The 20,476-nt window shown below is 48.4% G+C and overlaps 1 protein-coding gene across 2 annotated transcripts; it reads left to right on the top strand.

Annotated features, from left to right (window-relative positions):
- Positions 1-7,183: 7,183 nt before the first annotated feature.
- Positions 7,184-20,068, top strand: HBEGF (heparin binding EGF like growth factor). 2 transcript variants are annotated; one of them, XM_047877815.1, is made up of 6 exons: positions 7,184-7,506; positions 7,694-7,867; positions 10,915-11,092; positions 16,545-16,700; positions 17,500-17,590; positions 18,643-20,068. In XM_047877815.1, exons 1-5 carry the CDS (start codon positions 7,461-7,463, stop codon positions 17,570-17,572), a joined length of 627 nt encoding a protein of 208 aa, XP_047733771.1. In that variant the 5' UTR covers positions 7,184-7,460; the 3' UTR covers positions 17,573-17,590; positions 18,643-20,068. The 2 variants fall into 2 exon arrangements, with proteins under 2 accessions (XP_047733771.1, XP_047733781.1); XM_047877825.1 differs by having other exon boundaries at positions 18,552-20,068.
- Positions 20,069-20,476: the final 408 nt, after the last annotated feature.

The following is a 20,476-nucleotide window of genomic DNA, read 5'->3' as shown; positions in this document are numbered from 1 at the left end:
GAATTCCACATTTGTCATTATCTAATAAAAGGAAGGAGCTATGCCAGATGGTCATGAGAGTCAAAATTTCTAACATTCAACTACAAGAGGAATTTATTACACCTTATTCAGGCAATGGCCAGGGACCTTATATGTAATAGTATCTAGAACAGCAGTTTTACAAAGGATACATAGAAGCTTCTCATGTGACTACCTCTGGTTTTAGTGGTCCTCAATCCTTTCAGAATCAATTTTTTTAGAGCCAATACGGTAACATTCCTTTACTATCCTGAAATAAATTTCACAGAGAATATGGCATCTACACATTTACTTTTTTCTCTTTTGTAGAAATCTGTCCATGTTAACATTTTGATGTATTTTTCCAGGTTTTTTTCCTATACATAGGTTTTCAAAAGTATTTTTATTTTTTTGAGAAAGCAAGAGAGAGTGTGAGCAGGGGAGGGTCAGAGAGAGAGGGAGACACAGAATCTGAAGCAGGCTCCAGGCTCTGAGCTGTCAGCACAGGGCCTGACATGGGGCTCGAACTCACAAGCTGTGAGATCATGACCTGAGCCGAAGTCAGACGCTTAACCAACTGAGCCACCCAGGTGCCCCCGGTTTTCAAAAGTATTTTAAAATAATTATAGAGGGGCGCCTGGGTGGCTCAGTCCATTAAGGGCCTGACCCTTGGTTTGGGTTCACGTCATGATCTCATGGTTTTGTGGATTCAGACCCCACATGGGGCTCTGTGCTGTCAACACAGAACCTGCTTGTGATTCTCTCTCTCTCTGCCCCTCTCCCACTCATGCTGTCTCTGTCTCTCTCAAATAAATAAATAAATAAACTCAAAAAATAAAATAAAATAAAATAATTATAGAGAGGGGCACCTGGCTGGCTCAGTTGGAAGAGCATGTGACTCTTGATCTTGCGGTTGTGAGTTTGAGACCCATATTGGGCGTAGAGATTACTTAAACAAATAAATAAATAAACTTTAAAAAAATGTGAAGTTTAAAAAACTGAAATAATTATAGAGATACAATTCTGCATGCTTTATTTGTACTCTTTACAAAGCATGTGGAATGTAGGACAGTGTGGTGGGGGGTGGGGCACGTTTTAATTGAGCCTGACATCTTTTCCTACAAATGCCTGAGGACTCCCCGCAGATTTGTAGAATGACCCTTAGGGGGCAGTATCTCTTCCTTTGTGAATCATTGTCTTAGATCAACCCTCAGTTTAAAAAAAAAAAAAAAAAAGCAAATAGATAAGGTTAAATTGCAGCTCTCTGATCGCATTTCTTTGTTGTTGTTGTTGTTGTTGTTTATTTTTATTTTATTTTTTAGAGAGAGAGATTGAGTGCAGAGGAGAAGGGCAGAGGGAGAGAGAAAATCTCAAGCAGCGTCCACATTCAACGTGGAGCCCAGCACAGGGCTTGATCAAGACCCCAAGGATCATGATCTTAACGGAAATCAAGAATCAGACGCTCAACTGACTGAGCCACCCAGGAGCCCCTATGATCGCATTTCTAAGAGGAACCAAACTTACACATTTCTGGTACAGGATGTGATGTGACCTCATTCCAAGGCTGAACCCTGGAGAAGTTAGTAATAATGGTACTGACGTATTTACTTAGGGCTTTCCATTTTGCCAAGCACTTTCAGAGGTGCTACATCCCTAGTCACAAAGACCCCCTAAGTAGACTGTTATTCTCCACACTGAGAGACGAAGAAGCTGAGGCACCGAGAGAAACGTTATCATGCCTCATAGATCAAGCACTGTTCGTTGCCATAGAATTGTCTCAGCAGGCCTTTGGATAGCAGCATGCCTGCGAACAATTCATGATGGACCTTACTGGCCAGTGCCTGAATAAAGAACAGTTGTTTCAACCTCTCGTTTTCCGTGTGAGGAACCTGAGGCTTAAAGAGGAGAGTGGGTTGTGTGTTGGACAAGAAGAATCACTTGCCCTCTCTTTGATGACAGACAGCCATCTGTGCTATGGGACGGCCAAAGTGACAAAATCCTAAGACTGGAGATGTTAATCCCTCAAAGTCCCAGAAATGGGCCCAGAAATGGAGGAGAATGGCTTGAAATCCAGGCCTGAGCCAAGCACCTTATAAATATTCCTTCCTCGACATCTGGTGATGACAGGGACTCCTCATGCCCCTGTACCCCCTCCCCAAATCATCAGTTCCTAGTCTTCATCCTATGCAAATAGATCCTGACCCCAGGCAATCAGACAGGAGATCCCGTTCACTCCTGGGTGTGCACGAAGTATGTTATCTGGCACTATCTCCAGGAACCTCCAGTCAGCAGAGGAGTTACAAGCGGGCTCCAAAGGGCAGATCTGAGTACAGATCCAGCTGTACCCCCAAAACTGCCTGATCAACTGGCTCAGATGGGGATGCAGAGCAGGGATGAAGCCAGACTGAGGCAGGGAACAATGACTCCTTAACTATGAACTTTCAAGTTTAGGTAACTCTGGGCTCATGGCCCCTGGTGATAGTAGTACCCTCAGTGGAGGTGCCCTTTCCCTGGCCGCCAGAGCTCTGGGTCTGATTAGGACTCACTCCTCCTGGTCAGAGTGGAAGGGGAAGGTGGCTGAGTCCCCTCCCCCAGGGGACACATGCTATTCTCTGAGAACTGAACCAGGGTTGCTATCTTGGGTAAACGTTTTCAAAACTCTAGGAGGCCTTGGAGTCCACCCTCTCAACATAAGCATGGCCATCTCTGAGCAGAGAGAGACCACTTCAGCTCTGAGGGAGGATGGTTGCCCCATGACCAAGCAGCACCTTTTTAAAGTTCCCGCTTAAAGGAAGGAAGGGAGGGAGGGAGGGAAAGAAAGAAAGAGGTGGGAAAGAGAGAAAAGAAAAAGAAAGAAAGAAGGAAAGAAAGAAAAGAAAGGAAGGAAAGAAAGAAAGAAAGAAAGAAAGAAAAAGAAAGAAAGAAAGAAAGAAAGAAAGAAAGAAAGAAAGAAAGAAAGGGACCATTTGGGGATTTGGGGGTGGGCATGAGGTTTGAAGCAGTTGTTAATAACAGCCATCACCAAGTAAGCACCTACCATGTGCCACCCATCATATTCTGCTTTATATACATGATCTGATTTAACCATCACAAAGCCCTATAATAATAGGGCTTTATTATTACTATTATTATTCCCATCTTGCAGATGAACAAACTGTAGGTCAGAGAAGTTGAATAACAAGTCCTAAGTTAGAAAGCTAAAAAAATAGCCTGTTCAAAATTTGAACCCTTGACTGTCTGGCTCCCAAGGGTATACTCATTTCACTAGCTGCTCTGCTGTCCTACCTGGTCCTTTTTCCAGCCTGTGAGGCAGACCCTTATCACCATCCCACTGCAGGACAGGTGGAGCCCTGAGCCTCTGTAAAGCTGATGATGTTACTGTCTGTGGAAGCAGAGAGAGGGCAGCCATTGTCTCACCCATTTGTTAAGGGCAGTGTTGAGCTTAAGAACACAGGCCCAAGAAAAAAGGAAGGAATTCAAATTGAGGCCTAGATTCTCACTAGCTGGGTGACCTTGGACTGTTACCTGTTTTAGCTTTAGCCCCTTAAAGGATGGAGGAATATCTAGTCTGAGGGCAATTATGAGGCTCATGCAAGAAAATGTGTGTGAGGTGTTGAGCACAGAAGTATCCTTACCAAAAGTGCCTCTGCCTCTGCCTCAGAGGTTCAGATTTTGTTCAGATGCTCGGTATGTTACCCCAGTGAATCATACAGACCGGTGCTTCTGAACCTGGCTGATGTCAGGATTACCGACAAAAGTATAAATACCTGGGCCCCACCCCAGGAGGTTTTTGAATTAGGAGGACTGGGAGGAGCTTGGACCTTTTTATCTTTAATACATTCCCAGGTAATGCTGCTGCACAGCCAGGTTTGCAGGAACCAATCTACTAACATAGACATCTCAGCCACATTGGACAGGGTTTCAGGCTGGTTCCCGCTCCAAGTCCCTTTCTCCCCTTTCTTCTCACCGCCAGTACACCTTGCTCCCACCTCCTCCCCCTCAGTTTGTGAGTCCTCTCCCCAAATCAAGGTCTGTATGGCTTAGCAGTGAGTCAGTGTCCCATGGAGCCTGTCTTTCCAGAGACCAGGGAACCTAGCACGGGGCTGGAGATTAGGATGCCAGGATTTCTGCTCTGGATTTGCCTCCTTGTGACTCACTGGTGGCCCAGAGCCAGTCTCCAAGCCTCAGTTTGTTCATGTTCCATAGACACTTGGGGAAATGGAGTGGCCTGTTTGGACTCTGCTTCCTTAGGAGTTTATCCACGGCACTTGACAGCTGGAGAGCAAGTGAAGGAGGAGGACATGAAAAATCCTGCATAGTTGTGCTTTCCCATCAACATCTATTTGATGCTCACAGGGATAGAGAATAAAACCCAGCATCTACCTCAGCCTGTAATGTCTTCTGTTATCTGTCCCTAGCCTTTGCTTCAGTGTCACCTCATATCCGTCCTTCCTTTCTGGCCTTCTTGCTGTTCCCTGAATGCTCCAATTTGTTCCCACTTTAGTTTTTGCACGATTTGCATGACTTGGAATGCTTTTGCAATGGATGACCACAAGTCTGTTTCCTTCTTTTTACTCGGGCCTCAGCCTACATGTCACCTGCTCAGAGAGGACTTTGCTGATCAGTCACCAAATCTCAAGTGTCATCTCAGGCACTGGGACACATCATCCTACAGGATATCATTGTATTTTAACTTTCCTTATAACATTTGTAATTGTATCTGCTTTTCCTTTTTTATTTACTTAATACGTTGCCTGTCTCCCTTTCTGTAGAACATAAGCTCCCTGAGAACATATTCTTAGTCGTCTTGTTTACTGCTGTGTCCCTAGTGCCTGAAAAGCATTCAGTGTATGTTTGTGGAATAAAGACGACAATGAGGCTGCCCCAGCGTGAATCGTGATTCTTTTTTTTTTTTTTTTTTTGGTCAGAGGACACTCAAGGTTCTCAGAGGGGAAGTGACTGTTCCAAAATTATTCCAGGCCTTTTGTCTTCTTTTTCCATGCCCTTCCCGTAAGACCTGGCTGACACGCAAACCAAGGTGGGGTGAGGCTCCTAGGTGTGATGAAAGCTTGGAGTTGCCCCATGAATGGGGCTAAGGCTGATGTGGAGGTGAGAAGGCGGAAGGACAGAGCATGCAAAGGGAGAGGCAGGCTGGGACAGGAGAGCGGGGTGTGAACCTGGCAGCAGGGGGGGGGAAGGGGGTGACTTGGCTGTGTGTCAGGAAGTGTTTCCCTCCGCCCTCCCCTGGGGAGAGCCCTGACCCTAAGGTGGCTTGGTTTGGGGGAAGGAGGTGGTCAGGCAGCTGCTGAGAACTAAGGTGTGGCCTGGGTGGTGATCATCCAGAGAGGTACTAATGATCACCCAGAAGAATAATCCCAAAGTGGCACTTGGCCAAATAGGTGATAGGTGAGCTTCCGCCCGATACCAGCCCAACATATAGCCTCAGACCTGGGGAGAAGGGAGAGAAAAGAGACTTCTAAGGGAATGGAGTAGTCAGGATAGAATGCCTAGTGATAATAAGATGACAGGTCACATTTACTGAGGGCTTATAATAAGACTGGCGGTGTACTTACTGCTTTATATATGTTTCTTTGTAAAGTCTTTATTTTTTTAAAGTTTATTTATTTGCTTTTGAGAGAGAGAGAGAGAGAGAGAGAGAGAGAGCAAGCATGAGCAGGGGAGGAGCCAAGAGAGGGGGAGACAGAGAATCCCAAGCAGGCTCCTTGATTTCAGCACAGAGCCTGATTCGAGGCTCGAACTCACAAACCATGAGATCATGACCTGAGCCAAAACCCAGAGTTGGATGCTTAACCAACTGGGCCACCCAGGTGTCCCTCTTCATTCAATCTTTAAAAAGTTCTCTATAAAATACACATTATTATCATTCCCATTTGAGAGATTTGGAAATTGAGGCACAGTGAGATTAAATATCTTGTTCACACTCACTCAATAAGTGGCAAGGTCAATATTCCAACTTGGATCTGTAGTGATTCCAGATAGTGATTTCCATAGTGTTTCCTATGGAAACCTAAGCCTGGGAGTGGTTGCTAGGGGCAAGTCAAGAGGGCAGATCCCCTGCAAAAGTGGAGACGGAGAGAGACAGTGGGATAGCCTGTGTATAAATAGGAGGCCTGTTTTTATCCCTACACATGGGCTGAATCAGGCAAGCAGCTCTATCTGGCACAATCTGAGGGCTCTGAATGCCAACCCAGCCCTATGTCATACAACTCCCTCCCCAGTACGTCCCTGGGAGCTGAAATATCTACTGGGAGAGTAATTTCTTTGGGTCAGGACACTGACTGCCGAAGACCCCTGTAAAAACAAATAGGTTGGAAGAGAAACGCATCAATCTCCTGGCACCTGTTGAAAATAGCAACTTAGGCTAACCAGCTGGGTCCTGTGGAAGAAGGTCTCAGTTTTTACGTTGGAGAAGAAGGTGCTGTTCCAAGTCAAAAAAAAAAAAAAAAAAAAAAAAGTATGAGGCTTGCTGCACAACCGTTGTCTTTCCAATCCCAGAAGCCTGGGAATTATAATCCATAGTTCAAAAATCTTAATGAAGACTTTATCCCCCTGCGAGAAACATGGAGGGAAGCCACTCTAGCTGCTGGAGGAATACTAACTTCCTTTGTTTTTGCTGCAACTGCAACTCTGATTACTTGTAGCTCATGAGACCTGCTGCCATTCGTGTGTCTAATTTTTTTCATGCGTCTAATTTTTAAACGATAAAATAAATTATCATTTACTATTTGCTGTATTGCTAGGCAAAAAAGGAAGTGTCTCCTTTCAGAAGGTGACATGGGTGCAGATCCCTGGTTTGGAGCAGGGATGGCTGGAGGGACCAGCCTGGAACCAGCGCAGAAAGAGAGGTGTCCAAGGGCAGAGCGTAGCAGTCACAAGGCTGCAGCGCGACAAGCGTCTGGGGAAAGGTAGGAACTAGTCCCCGCCACCTGCCGGTCAGTAGCACTACCCACAGCCTGGCGACGGCTGCCCTGGCCTTGTCCCAAAATATGTGAGCGCCGCCCCCTACTCCCGCCCCTTCCCCCGCCGCGCCCGCGGAGTGGGGGGCTGTGGGGGTTGCGCGGCCGGCGCCGCGAGCCAGGCGAGCGGCCCAGAGCGGGAGGGGGGGAGAGGGCGGGGCGGAGCTTCGGCGCCTCCCAGAGCCTTATTCCCAGCCGCGCGCCGGGAATCGTTCAGTCGACCGAGGGACCTGCGGGTGGCGCGTGGCTGGCCAACCTAACCGAGACGCAAGGGCTTGGGCGGGCGGACTGACTGAGCAATCGGACAGACGCCCGGCGGCCGCTAGCTCCACGCAGGTCCCAGCCAGGCTTGCACCCAGAGGCCCGCAGCAGACCGTACCGGGCGCAATCTCCTGCGCTCCGCCCGCCCGGGCTCCCGTGCCAGCGCCCCGTGGCCGCCGCCTCCAAAGTGATTGCTGCCTCGCCGCCTCCGCCGGGTCCAGGACCATGAAGCTGCTGCCGTCGGTGGTACTGAAGGTCTTTCTGGCTGCAGGTGAGAGGGCTGCCAACGCCCCCGGAGGTCGGGGGGTTGGGGACACTGTGCTGGGGGCACGGGGGAAGGTCGCTGCGGCGACCCCAGCGCGGGCCACTTGGTGGGGCCCGTGCTCCCTGGCGGACGGGCGCCAGCATTGGTGCGTGGTGACCGCGGGGTCTAATGCGGCCTTGCCCCTCACCCGCAGTGCTCTCGGCATTGGTAACTGGCGAGAGCCTGGAGCGGCTTCGAAGAGGACTGGCAGCTGGAACCAGCAACCTGGACTCTCCCACTGAATCAACAGACCAGCTGCTGCCCTCGGGAGGCAGCCGGGGCAGGGAAGTCCTGGACTTGGAAGAGACAGACCTGGATCTTTTCAGAGGTGGGTGTGAGGGCTCCCCATCCTCGGACCCCAGTGGGCAATTGAAAAATAAGTGGATACAGGATTCATGCTGTTTGGGCACACTTGTGGGTTGGAGGTATTCATGGAGGACTTAAAGGAAAAGCTGCGGGGCCTGACAAGCATACTGGGGGATTCTGAAATGTGGGTCCCAGGGTCTTTCTTGCTGTTGAATTTCACATGCCGAGTTGCTGCCCTTCTGGGCACATTGAGAAGGCAGGGGTCTGGGGTCTTGTACATTCCTCTGGGGTAAGCTGGAGTAAGGAACAAGTCATGATTGAGATGCTTTCCCTAGAGTTTCTATACAAAAATGGGTGCAAGTCTTGATTCCTATATCCAATGACTATAATGTATAAAATGACAGAGGTGGAGGTCCTAGGAATATAGTAGGTGTGTAGTCTTCTCCATCTACCTGTCTCCAGGTTGGAGAAACAGAGGGGAATGAGGAACACTTGGCCCCCCAGGTGAGGCCAGCACCTCCTGGGGAGGCTATGAATGGTGGACACTAAGTCCTTAGGGAGATATACAGAAATGCTGTGTGTCCACAAATCCTACACAAAGCCCGGAGACCTCCTGACCATCCTGAGTCCTTGAGAGAGACTCCAAGGGAGGAAGGGCCAGGTGGGATCCTCCAACCAGCAGATGTGGCTGTGGTTGAGTACTGGCACAGGGCAGAGTCCAGAGTCTCCAGCATTGCCCACTGCCCTGCCCCAGGCCACCTGCAGTGATTCTTGAGGGTGGAGCAGGGATCGAGCCTTGGGGCCCCAGAGTTACTGTATTTGGTTGGAAAGATACCCACCTGTTCTAGCCCTGCTGCTAGGCCGGCTCCTCAGCCACCGTTCCCTCTCCTTACCCAGAACTTCCCTCAGGTGCTGTCTCTGCTTGTATAAATCAAGGGTCAGCTCTAAAGCTGAGCCTGGGCTGCCACCCTTCGTCTCCTCATAGTAGCCTTCTTGGGCCACCCTGGCCGGAACAACCTGGATTCTCCTAGCCCTCTCCTCCTAGTCAGGGCAGAGCTGGGCTGTGACTCACCCTCCACCCACACGGCTGCTCCTCATACCTCTGCAAACCTGACTCACTGCTCCCTGTCCCTGGCAAGAGCCTGGCTGTCACCCTGTCACTCTCTTCCTCCCCTCTCTGATTGACTTGGCCCTCCTGCCACAATTTCACCACGGCTCTGGTCACTCGATTCCTCTGAGCATCTGCCTCACCTGAGCTCTGAAGGTGCTTGGGTCTGCACCAGAGGAAACTGAGGACTACTGCACCTGCCTGCTTTCCCTTCTCTTGGCTTTGCTAGGTGAGGTCTGAGGATCCTATCATCTAAAATGAATAGCCATTACCATTTATTAAGTACCTACTGTGTTCTAGGCACTCATTATGCTATTGTGGGTTAATTAATCCTGTAGCAACCCTCTCAGATTGAACTCCTGCTATCCACTACTCACTAAGAACCCCAAGGTTCAGAGAGAGTAAGCCATTTGCCCAAGATCGCAGGAATGAAATTAGAGCACAGATCTGCTGACTTCAGAGCCCATTCATTGTTTCATTCCTGGTTCAACATCCCAGGTGCTCCAGACTTGTCCAGGGGAAGGGACAAGGGTGTATGAGGCACCTTGGTATATTGGGAAAGAATACAGGACATGGATGGAGTCCAGAGACCACATTTCTGATCTCAACTCTGCATGACTTTTACCAAGTCATGCCTTTGGGGACCTCAGGTTTTTTATCTGAAAGTGGAAAGCCATGATATCCTTTCTTTTTTGTATATATTATTTTTTTTTAACATTTATTTCTTTTCAAGAGAGAGAGAAAGTGCAAGTGGGGGAGGAGCATAGAGAGGGAGACAGAGGATCCAATGCAAGCTGTGCGCTATGAGCACAGAGCCCAACGTAGGGCTCAGACTCACAAACCGTGAGATCATAACCTGGGCCTAAATCAAGAGTCAGCTGCTCATCTGATTGAGCCACCCAGGCGCCCCCATGATATTCTTTCAAGTCACTTCCAGTTTGAGGATCCTGAGTCTCTAATCTAATATGTGATGTTCACCCTTCTGCCAGACACATGGCTACAGCCATGGAGAGTGGGCACATTTTTTTCTGCTGGGAGCAGGGGATGGGGGGACTGGCATCAGACCCCCGATGGGCTGATGGGTGTAGCCCATAGTCAGTCCCAGCTGGATATGTGAGGCTATTTTTCCCCCTTTGAAGTGTGGAAAGAATGGGGGGGGGGAGTCATCATTGTTCCAGTTCCTTCTGGATAGTTCCTTACTTTCCATATTTCTCCCCCTTGTATACACCATACTCCCCATCCTGGAAAACTATAAATGGGACATTAGGGGATAAATGTAAATAGACATTTGAGAGAAGTGATGAGCTGCAAAGGGCACAGAGCAGGGTAAATATTCTGCTTGAAGTCAAAAAAGCAAGGCCCTGACCAGGCATGGCCTGCTTGTGGTCCCCAAGCCTGGCTCTGGCCTGAGCTCATGGTACCCTGGTGCTAATAGGTGCCTCAGAGGGGGCCACCTGGACATGTACACTGTTGTTATTTTAGGAGCCCCCCCCCCAAAAAAAAACCCCTTCCAAGTACCTTCTCCAGAAGCAATTTTTATCTCTGACACTGTCTTCCTGCAAGTGGGTCACTGAGTGCAGCATCAGGAAATGAGGCTGATTTAAGGCCAAAATAGAACCAAGTGGGTGTGGAGGAGTAGATGGGGACGGACGGTGGAGTGAGGTTGGTAGAAATGCCCCGTCAGCTGCAGTTACTCAATAGAAGCTAACATTGTTAGAATGAAGTTCTTAAACTGAGTTTGCGAAATGTGTTCCTTGGGACCCCTGTAGCCTCTACTTCCTCCTCTGCTTTCTGGTTGTTCTGCCCAGTCCTCCTGTATCCCCTGGGAGGCACTGAGCCAAGGGGTCTACCCAAGTCTTCTCACTTCAGGTGGGGTCACAGAGTATGTTTTCTGTCCAGACATGGATGGAATTCTTAACCCCAGGAAAGTAAAAACTTAACAGGGTACTTTTCTCCTGCAGCTGCTTTCTCCTCCAAGCCACAGCCTCTGGTGACACCCAGCAAGGAGGAGCGTGGGAAAAAAAAGAAGAAAGGCAAGGGGTTAGGGAGGAAGAGAGACCCATGTCTTCGGAAATACAAGGACTTCTGCATCCACGGAGAGTGCAAATACGTGAAGGAGCTCCGGGCTCCATCCTGCATGTAAGTGTCCCTTTCCGGGCTGACTCTCCTCAGCACACTCTTTGTCAGTCACGTGGCTGTTCCTCGTTGTCACTGTTCCTTGAATTCATAATTCTACTCAGTTTCTTCTCAATCTTTAGGCGGAAGTTGGGAGGAGGGGAAATATTTTTAGTCAGCGGAAGGGGCTCTCCCCCGCATAGGATGTAATTTCCTGTGGTGTAGGTTTGTGACGCTCTTTCATCCTTGGGGACATTTCCTGCTTGCTCAGACACGAGCATATGGCTAGGAGAGCTTATACCTGCAGGCAGGTCCTTCATTCCTACCTTATGCCCTACTCCAGATGGGAGAAGCCAATAGGACACATGGCAGAGTAGGCTTCCTGGGGGGGAGTGGAGCTCCTGTGGCCTCCTTTCCCAAGCCCTGCAGGCAGGTATGAGGTGCAGTCAGACTCACACTGTGCAGATGTGTGTGCTTGGACATATGTCCACTCATATGAGTGAGCACATATGGATTGATTTGAAGGAACGGCGGGACTCTACAGGAAGTGATCATCATGAGAGCAGGGAGAAGCCCCTCCTCTCTTCTTCCTCATCCCAGCAAGGGCCAGGAGGTGGGGGACATGGTAGGTATTGGCCTTTGGCCATGGAAGTGGGAGAACACTTCCTTTGTGCCAGATTAACAGGAAATGGAACCCAACCCAGTAGGCATCAGCCCCTGGTCAGGCAGCACCACCCCTTCCCTGGGTGGAAGGGCCATGGGTTCCGCAGCTATTCTGCTAGGCCAAACCCAGCAAACGGCAGCCTTGGCGACCCCTCAGGGGTGACGGCACAGCCATGCTTTCTGGCAGGCATAATGTCGCCACTGTGCCTGAGGCCAACACCCACATCAGACTACAGACATCCACTCTTCCTCTGGACACAAGGTCCCTACAAAGGACAGTCTTTGTGACCTGGGAGACTCTGGACAGGGCCAGGAGATGATTAGGTGCACACCACCTCTCAACCTGTCAAAAAGGCTGACTGCCTGGCATCTCTTCTGTTGTGACTGGTAAAGATCCCTTGTTTTTTTAAAGTTTCCTTGTCCTGTCTGATCTCACATAGCAAAGCTGCCCTATATTTGGCAGTTGGCAAGACATCACTCTACCCTGTCCATGATCACTTGTGTGTCCTCTCCTATAACGCCCTTGTCAGGAGCTTGGTATTGGAGGGAGTTGCTTTAGAGTAACATAGACAGTCCTCATAGGGTCTTGGGATAGGGTAGGGAATATTTGTCTTAAATTTGTAAAATGCTGTCATTAGCACAGGGTGGAGGCAGTGACTCTGAGGGTAGGCAAGATGGATTGAGGCCAGGAATCTGTCTGGGCCAAACTGATCCAGAGCTTTGGTGGGTGGTCTTCCACTGCTCAGCTGAGAACCTTTGTAAGGCTGCTGTCCTAGAGGGCTGGGCTTGACCCACCAGCTAAGGCCAGTAGATAAGGGTGCCCAGAGCTAAGGTGGCCCTAGGGATAGTGATGATATTCATGATGATGCCTTCTCTCCTTTGCCCCGTAACTTCACTATTAACATTTAATATGAGCTGAGCCCTGCAGGTATGTGTTGAGTGCCTACTTGGTGCCAACTATTCTAGGGGATAGGGAATTACAGTCATGTCCTAGGATTCTCAAAAGCCCTAGGGAAGTTGGCAAGGGCTTGCTATCTCTAGTTGAAAGGTAAGGAAACTAGAGCCAGGAAGTAGGAAGTGATTTGCCTGAGATCAACAGCTAAATAAGTGGATGGAAACAGGACAGGGATTCAGGTGCCTGACTTCCATTCCAGCGTGCTTTTCATGCCCCCAGGCTGTATTGGATGTTGGCCTGTGTCCTTCTTCCCTATCTGTCCTTACAGAGTTTGAATAGGATTTTATAGAGGGCAGCTGTTATGTTAGAGGTATCTTAAGGCTTTTACTAGCCTAAGGGCATGCCAACCTGATTTGAAGACCTTGTCTCTGCTTCCTAAGCAGATTTTCAAGGGGCTGGATTCAGTGTCTGATTTGGCTGCCCTCCTCACTCCGGCCTTTGGTACTCTGGGCAGAATGCAGCAAGAAGACACATAGTTCCTGGTTTGGGCAAATGTGATATCTGGTCACCTACCTTTGGGGCCCTTTGTTGCTCCTCCTTCCCTCTAGACCCAGGAACCACCAGCTAGGGTGTGTTCAGGCTGCCCTTGTGAGCTTGAGGCTAGCTGGCTTCCTAAGCCGGTCCTCCACAGCCACCATTCACAGGAAAGCCCTTTTGTGTCACCAGCCAAACGCTGCCCTCAAAGAGCAGTTTCCTGGGGCTCCTAACTAGCTGCTGACCCAGCAACTGGCTGTGAAGTTTCCTGTGGCTGGAGGAAACCTTGGGGCAGTCAGGCTGAGGAGAACTCAGTTGGAAGAGAAATGGGTCTGGAGCCTCCCCTTGGCCTCATTGGCCAGATCCTGAAAAGGGATGGTGAGCCCCTTCTCTTTGGCTCCATCTGACTTTGGCCGCCCATACCTCAGGGCAGTACCCTCTGGCGTCTAATGATACAATAAGTCACAGTTTGGTGAGATTTGGTCTTTTGCTAAGTGATTTTACCTGTATATTCTCATTTGATCTCAAAATACGCTAGTGAGGCAGGTGTTTATTATTCTTGTGTTTCACATGAGGAAACCAAAGCTTACAAAGGTAAAAGTAACTTGCTCAAGATCACTTGGCTAGAAATAGCAGTGGGACTGATCTGGAACTCATGTATTCTGACATCCAAACTGGAGAAACCCAGTTTGGAAGATGTCTTTAGACCCTAGAGGGTTTTAACTTCTATTGTAACACAAATTCTGAAATGGGTCACAAACATTGGTAGGAGGAACATGTTCCAGTTTGGTGGGTTGCTGGCTCTGGGTAAGACACATGATCTTGCCCCCACCCAGGATGCTTGGAACGTTCTCATCCCCCCTCCTTCCCAGGGGAAGCCAGGAGTCATCTGCAAAGGGAGGGGGAGGTGGGTAATATTAGGATGTTTACATTATTATCCTTTTGACTCAGGGTGGGGGTGGAGGGATTATGTAACTGAATTGCGGGACTCTGAGGCCAAGCTTTATTTCTATCATCTGAGTAACTACCTGTGGGGTTTGAGTGATGGCTGAAAGTGAAAAACAGACTGAGCTTCGGCTTCCCTTCCCCCGAGGGAGCACAGTCTCTGAAGTTATCTAGACTGCTGGGTTGAATCCTGGCTTTACCACTCACTAGCTGTGTAACCTTGGGCAAATTAGCTAAACAACTTAAGCCTCAGTCTCTCCATCTTTAAAATGGGGGTAGTAGCTCCTACTTCAGAGAGATGTTTTTAAGATTAAATGAAATGATTCTTTTTTTTTTTAAGTTTATTTATTTATTTTGAGAGAAAGAGAGAGAGAGAGGCAGAGAGAGGAGAGAGAGAATCCCAAGCATGCTCTGCGCTGTCAGCTTGGAGCCCGACATGGGGCTCAAACCTGTGAACCATGAGCCTAAGTTAAGAGTCAGATGCTTAATTGACTGAGCCACCCAGGAGCCCCTGAAATGATTCTTATAAAGCAATTAGCACAGAGTACTTGGCTCACATAAGCCTTTAATGTTTGGTATTTATTATTCAAGTTAATAATAATAATAGTAAAATAGTAAGTCAAAGAGCAGGGTCAGACTGCCCCAGGAACCCATCACCTCATCAGATATGTGTTTCCTTGGGGTAGCCTGCATTGTTCAGAGTAGAAAGAATCATGAATTGGAATCTGCTATGACTACTTTCTAGTCTTAGCCTTGTTGCTTTTTAGTTGTGTTACTTTTGGCAAATCACAATCCCTCTGACCCTTAATCTTACTCTTTCAATCTGTAAAATGGGTCTGTACCTGTCTACCAGATGTTGAGTCTCAGCTGAGCTAGCAGGTAAGGCTAGTGTCTTATCAACTGTAAACTGTTATGCAGATGTGATTTCCCAAGGGCACTCCTAAGAGTGTCTTCCATAAGAGCAGGGGGAGGGTTATTGTTTTGCCCACCTTGGCTGATAGAACAGATTAGATTCATGGAGAGGCTGGGTAAAGAGCTGTGTGCCCTGCTATGTGTATATGGGCCTGACCCACATTTTATCCTTCAGTGAGGTGGTTCCCCAAAACACCCAGGAGGATCCAGGGCAGGGAGAGGTGCTTGGCACCCCACAAGCACAGCCTGGCCTGTCTGTTGCTGCCAGGTCTGGAGAGATCTGTTTCCCAGGTGCCTCTCGGCAGAAGGAAGGAATTCCTTGCTCTGAGGCACCATATGCATAATGTACTTCCCAGAGGAGGTGCAGCTCAGGATAGAGGCCCACCAGGTTCTCAGTGCTTCCTTCAGCAAGCTAGTGGCCTAAAGTCCCCAGGCAGACAGTGCCAGTGCAGTTGTGGGTGCAATTGGGGAGCAAACTGAGCTCAGAGTCAGACAAACCAAGACCACACCTCTGCTCTGCTGAGTGACCACTGGGAAGATAGCTCGGCCTTTCTCTAGCACGGGGCTTCCATCTACATCAAAGGGCCTCTCGGGTGCTCAGATAAAGAAAGGAGCATGAATGTGCTTGTTCAACTGAACGCACTTCTGAGTCTTCCTAAGAGCTTCCAGGAAGTGCTTTATGTTGGAAGAGGTGGCTGTCATCTGATTTATTTCTCGAGTGTGAAAAGCCAGGGGGTTGTTTCTGACATTCTTCCACACTCTGGCAAGACAGCTGGGCAAGAAGTTACCTTGGTTTGTTTGCTTTGTCCTGTGATGAAGGAGGCCAGATAGCCCAGGGTTCAGAGGTCAAAAGTTGATGTTAAGCTCTCAAGTTGGGCTCTGCACCCAGGGGGAGCTGGGAGTTAAATGGAGGGAACTTGAGAAAAATGACTCCTGGCAAATGAACAGGACCTATTAATAGGCTGGGCCGTGGCTGAGAGGGACTGAATGCTGGAAGCAGTGGTGGAGAAGCCTGGGTTTATTTCTGGGTCAGAGTTGAGGGGCCTCACTAGAGGGAGTGATACTCAGTCCCCTCAGCTCAACCCACCAGCTCATGGGCCTAAGTCTTCTGAAGGCCTTAAACAAAACCTCTTGACACACATGTAATAAATCATCCACACATGGAACGTATCTAGCTAAGACCTTCAAGTCCTCCCTCACTCTTTCCCTGCCTGGAGTGGGAATCTCCAGCCAGACAGCCAGAGGAAATGGAGAAGGGGGTGAGGAATTGGGAAGGAAGGCGACAGAACCTTCAGAAGGGCTCCTCAAAAATCTTCTACTGAAGATTTTTCTTCTACTGAAAAGAAAAATCTTCTACTGAATTCCTACTAGAAGGATAGATTCCTATCCTATCAGGATAGGAATCGGATCAGGGGTTGATAGACTGAGGCTGTGAGGACTGGGGTTTGGCTTAGGTAGGTGGGCCATTGCCTATAGAGAGAGGCCAAACCACTAACCTCCTCTCTGCTTTGTTCTGTCTTAAACCAGCTGCCACCCAGGTTACCACGGAGAGAGGTGCCATGGGCTGAGCCTCCCGGTGGAAAACCGCTTATATACTTATGACCATACGACCGTCCTGGCTGTGGTGGCTGTGGTGCTGTCGTCTGTCTGTCTGCTTGTCATCGTGGGGCTTCTCATGTTTCGGTGAGTATTGGGCCCCTGCAGGCTGTTTCTGCGTATCACTTCCATCCTTCCTCCTGGGTCTTCTGCCTGTGATCACATGAGCCCTCCAACCTCCCAAACTCGGGGCTAGGCATTTGACCGACATTCTGGAGTACAGGTTCTCTGGGAACCCGGCTTCTCTGGCATGACATGAATCCGGTGTCCAGAGCACAGGGCAAAAATTGTGAGGCCATAGCAGCTCCTGCTTCTCATAGCAGGCACAGTAACCCATCCATGGATCCACCTCTTCACACAGTTCTTTCTCTTTGCCCTGTTCTTTGGTGGCATTAGTGTGTGGTTTGATAGAGCTTGGGTGGTATATGGTTATTGGTATAGTCTTCTAATTCTGAGGCATCTTGACCCCAGGCCATGTTTCTAGTCCAGGTTATGTTCTAGACTGGGGGAAACCTGCCAAGCACTCTGTGCCTGTTTTCAAGCAATGTAAATTATCTGTCGTGAGACCTGGACCAAGTTGCCTGTCTTTCTGAGGGTTATAATCTTACAGTGATTGTAATCTCTGTCTACCTACCTCATCAGGATGTTGTGAGGATCCTGTAAATGAGGTGAAAGTTCTCAGCAAATTATAGCTTTTGCTGTTAGAGACAGGCATTCCCTGGGGCAAGTTGGGCGTTTGACCAGAGGTCTGTTGGGCTGCCATACCCTCTTGGCTTTTCCAAGTAACGGACAGAACCACCATGGCAGTGTCCTTTAGAAGGATCTTCTCTGGACCCACACCCTATCAAAGCAGGCAAATCTTGCTCACAAAACTTGTCTCCTTCAGGTACCATAGGAGAGGTGGTTATGATGTGGAAAATGAAGAGAAAGTGAAGTTGGGCATGACTACTTCCCACTGAGAGAGACCTGTGCTCAAGGTAATGGTCCATCCTTTGCCCCCTGGCACCATCACCACCTTTCCTAGATCTGTTTCAAGGCATGCTGAATTCTTTTTTTTTTTTTTAATTTTTTTTTAATGTTTATTTATTTTTGAGACAGAGAGAGACAGAGCATGAATGGGGGAGGGGCAGAGAGAGAGGGAGACACAGAATCGGAAGCAGGCTCCAGGTTCTGAGCCATCAGCCCAGAGACTGACGTGGGGCTCGAACTCATGAACCTCGAGATCATGACCTGAGCTGAAGTGGGACGCTCAACCGACTGAGCCACCCAGGCGCCCCAAGGCATGCTGAATTCTTCTCTTGACCTACGGGTTGGAGGATAGGCTACTGTGGAGTTAGGGTCTCCTTGCAGAATGGTTTTCAAAAAGGTTTTTGGTAGGGGCACCTGGGTGACTCAGTTGGTTAAGCATCTGACTCTTGATTTTGGCTCAAGTCATGATCTCGCAGTTAGTGAGATCAAGTCCCGAGTTGAGCTTTGCTCTGTCAGCATGGAGCCTGCTTGGATTTCTCTCTCTCTCTCTCTCTCTCTCTCTCTCTCTCTCTCCCTCTCCCTGTCTCTTTGCCCTTCCCCTGTTCACATGTACTCTTTTTCCCTCTCAAAATAAATAAACAACAAAAAAGTTTGTTTATTTTTTTTTGGGGGGGGGGGCGAGTGCACAAGTGGGGAGGGCAGAGATAGAGGGAGAGATAGAGAGAATCCCAAGCAGGCCCCACACTGCCATTGTGGAGCCCAATGCAGGGCTCGTACCCACAAACCACGAGATCATGACCTGAGCTGAAGTCAGACGCTTAACCAACTAAACCACACAGCTGCCCCCGGCCAAAAAGGTTTTCAGTGGGTCATCTCCACTTGGGGTGACAGTTGCCACAGAAATATCCAAGAGAGATACCTGAGACAATAGCATCTTCCATCTTTGTCCCTTCTTCTGCCCCTTCACAGATGATCTTCCTACTTCCTGTGACTGGACCTAGGAAACTCTTAAGACCTATTAACTGGATCCAGCATTAAATGCCTTCCTCTTATGCTTTAGGAATCTTCTGGGGACTGCTACCTCTGAGAAGACACAGCTGATCGTAGACTCTGCAGAGGGAAAGAACGTCACAGCTAGTCAGGAAGATTCCTTCGTCCCCAGTTGCTATCTAGATTGGGCCTCCCATAATTGCTTTGCCAAAATACCAGAGCCTTCAAGTGCCAAACTGAATGTGTCAAAATGGGATCTTGATCAGAAGAAAGCAAAAGTGAGAGACCTTCATGCCCTTCGGATTCTCTCCACCAAACCCCACTTATCCCCATAAGTTTGTTTAAACACTTAACTTCTGGATTAAGATGCCAGTTAAATTCCATATGCTCCAGGATCTTTGACTGATAAAAAAAGAAGGAGAGGAAGAAGGAAAGATTTGTGGATTGGAAGAGAGTAATAAAGATTGAGAAGCCATGTACTCAAGTAGCCACCAAGGGATCTGCCATTTGGACCCTCTAGCGCTGGATTTGATGAGCTAACTGTGAAATACCACAAGCCTGAGAACTCTGAATTTTGGGACTTCTACCCAGATGGAAAAATAACAACTATTTTTTGTTTGTTTGTTTGTAAGATGCCTCTTAAATTATATATTTATTTTATTCTATGTATGTTAATTTATTTAGTTTTTAACAATCTAACAATAATATTTCAAGTGCCTAGTCTGTTACTTTGGCAATTTCCTGGCCCTCCACCTTATATGCCCCACCATCTGGCTCAGCATCGCACCCCTCTGCCACAAATCTGAGATGGTTCTGTGACCCATCTGTAGTCATCTATTATCTGTCCACGTTTCCAAAGACCTTCCGCAATCACAGTACCAAAGGGGGAGGTCTGTAGGTCAGGATATAGGAGTTAACTTTGTCAGATCCACTCTATGAGTTGGACTGCAGTCTTGCCTAGGCGATTTTGTCTACTGTTTGTGTTTTGAAAGCCCAAGGTGCTGATGTCAAAGTGTAACAGATACCGGTGTTTCCCTATGTCCTTTCCCTGCCAAATCTCAGAAGAGGTTGGGCTTCTAGCCTACAGCTTTCCTGGCTCCTCACCCCCCCTGGCCCCAGGCCCGCAGAGTGGGCACTCCCTCTTCCCTGTGTCAAGACATTTCTCTTACTCCTGCCATTCTTCTGGTGCTACTCCATGCAGCGGTCAGTGCAGCAGGGGATGATCTAGAGAAGGTATTAGCAAAGAAAAAGGCTGAGGAGGAACAGGAAACATTGGAGCTGTTGTTGTTAATTGATAACCTACCAATTGCTACAGAGTTTGGAGGTGAGGAGGGTTTTTGTGTAAACCCACCCACCTCACCTAAACTAAAAAGGCATGCTGTCATGGCCCCTTCTGGAAGTTTCTGGTGCCATTTCTGAACTGTTACAACTTGTATTTCCAAACCTGGTTCATATTTATATTTTGCAATTCAAATAAAGATAACCCTTACTCCATAGATTTCTGTCTTCTTGTTTTAACTGGGAACTGGTCTAACAGATATTTCCTAAGCCCTGACTCAACATTAGGCTCTATGCCAGGCCTTTTTATGTACACTATCTCAGTATCCCTGACAACATTGTGATGGAGGTACTATCATTGTCCCATTTTTCCAAAAGAGAAAACTGAAGCTCTTGGTCAGAAGAAAGCAAAAGTGGGAGCTCAGAGAAGTTATATAACTTGCCTGAAGATACACAGTTCGTAAGTGACAGAGCTGGGACTGGCAGTCTGACTCCAATTATTTGTCTTAATGCTTATATTTACTACCTCCGAGACAACAGAGAATAAACCTTTCACATAGAAAGTTTGGCTGGCTGTAACCAGGAAAGACGTCCACCCATTCAGCCAACAGACTCTGGACTCAGAG

This window comes from Prionailurus viverrinus, chromosome A1, assembly GCF_022837055.1.
Source record: "Prionailurus viverrinus isolate Anna chromosome A1, UM_Priviv_1.0, whole genome shotgun sequence".
NCBI lineage: Eukaryota > Metazoa > Chordata > Mammalia > Carnivora > Felidae > Prionailurus > Prionailurus viverrinus.
The sequence above is the reverse complement of the archived record's forward strand: the minus strand, read 5'-3'. Positions and strand labels throughout refer to the sequence as shown.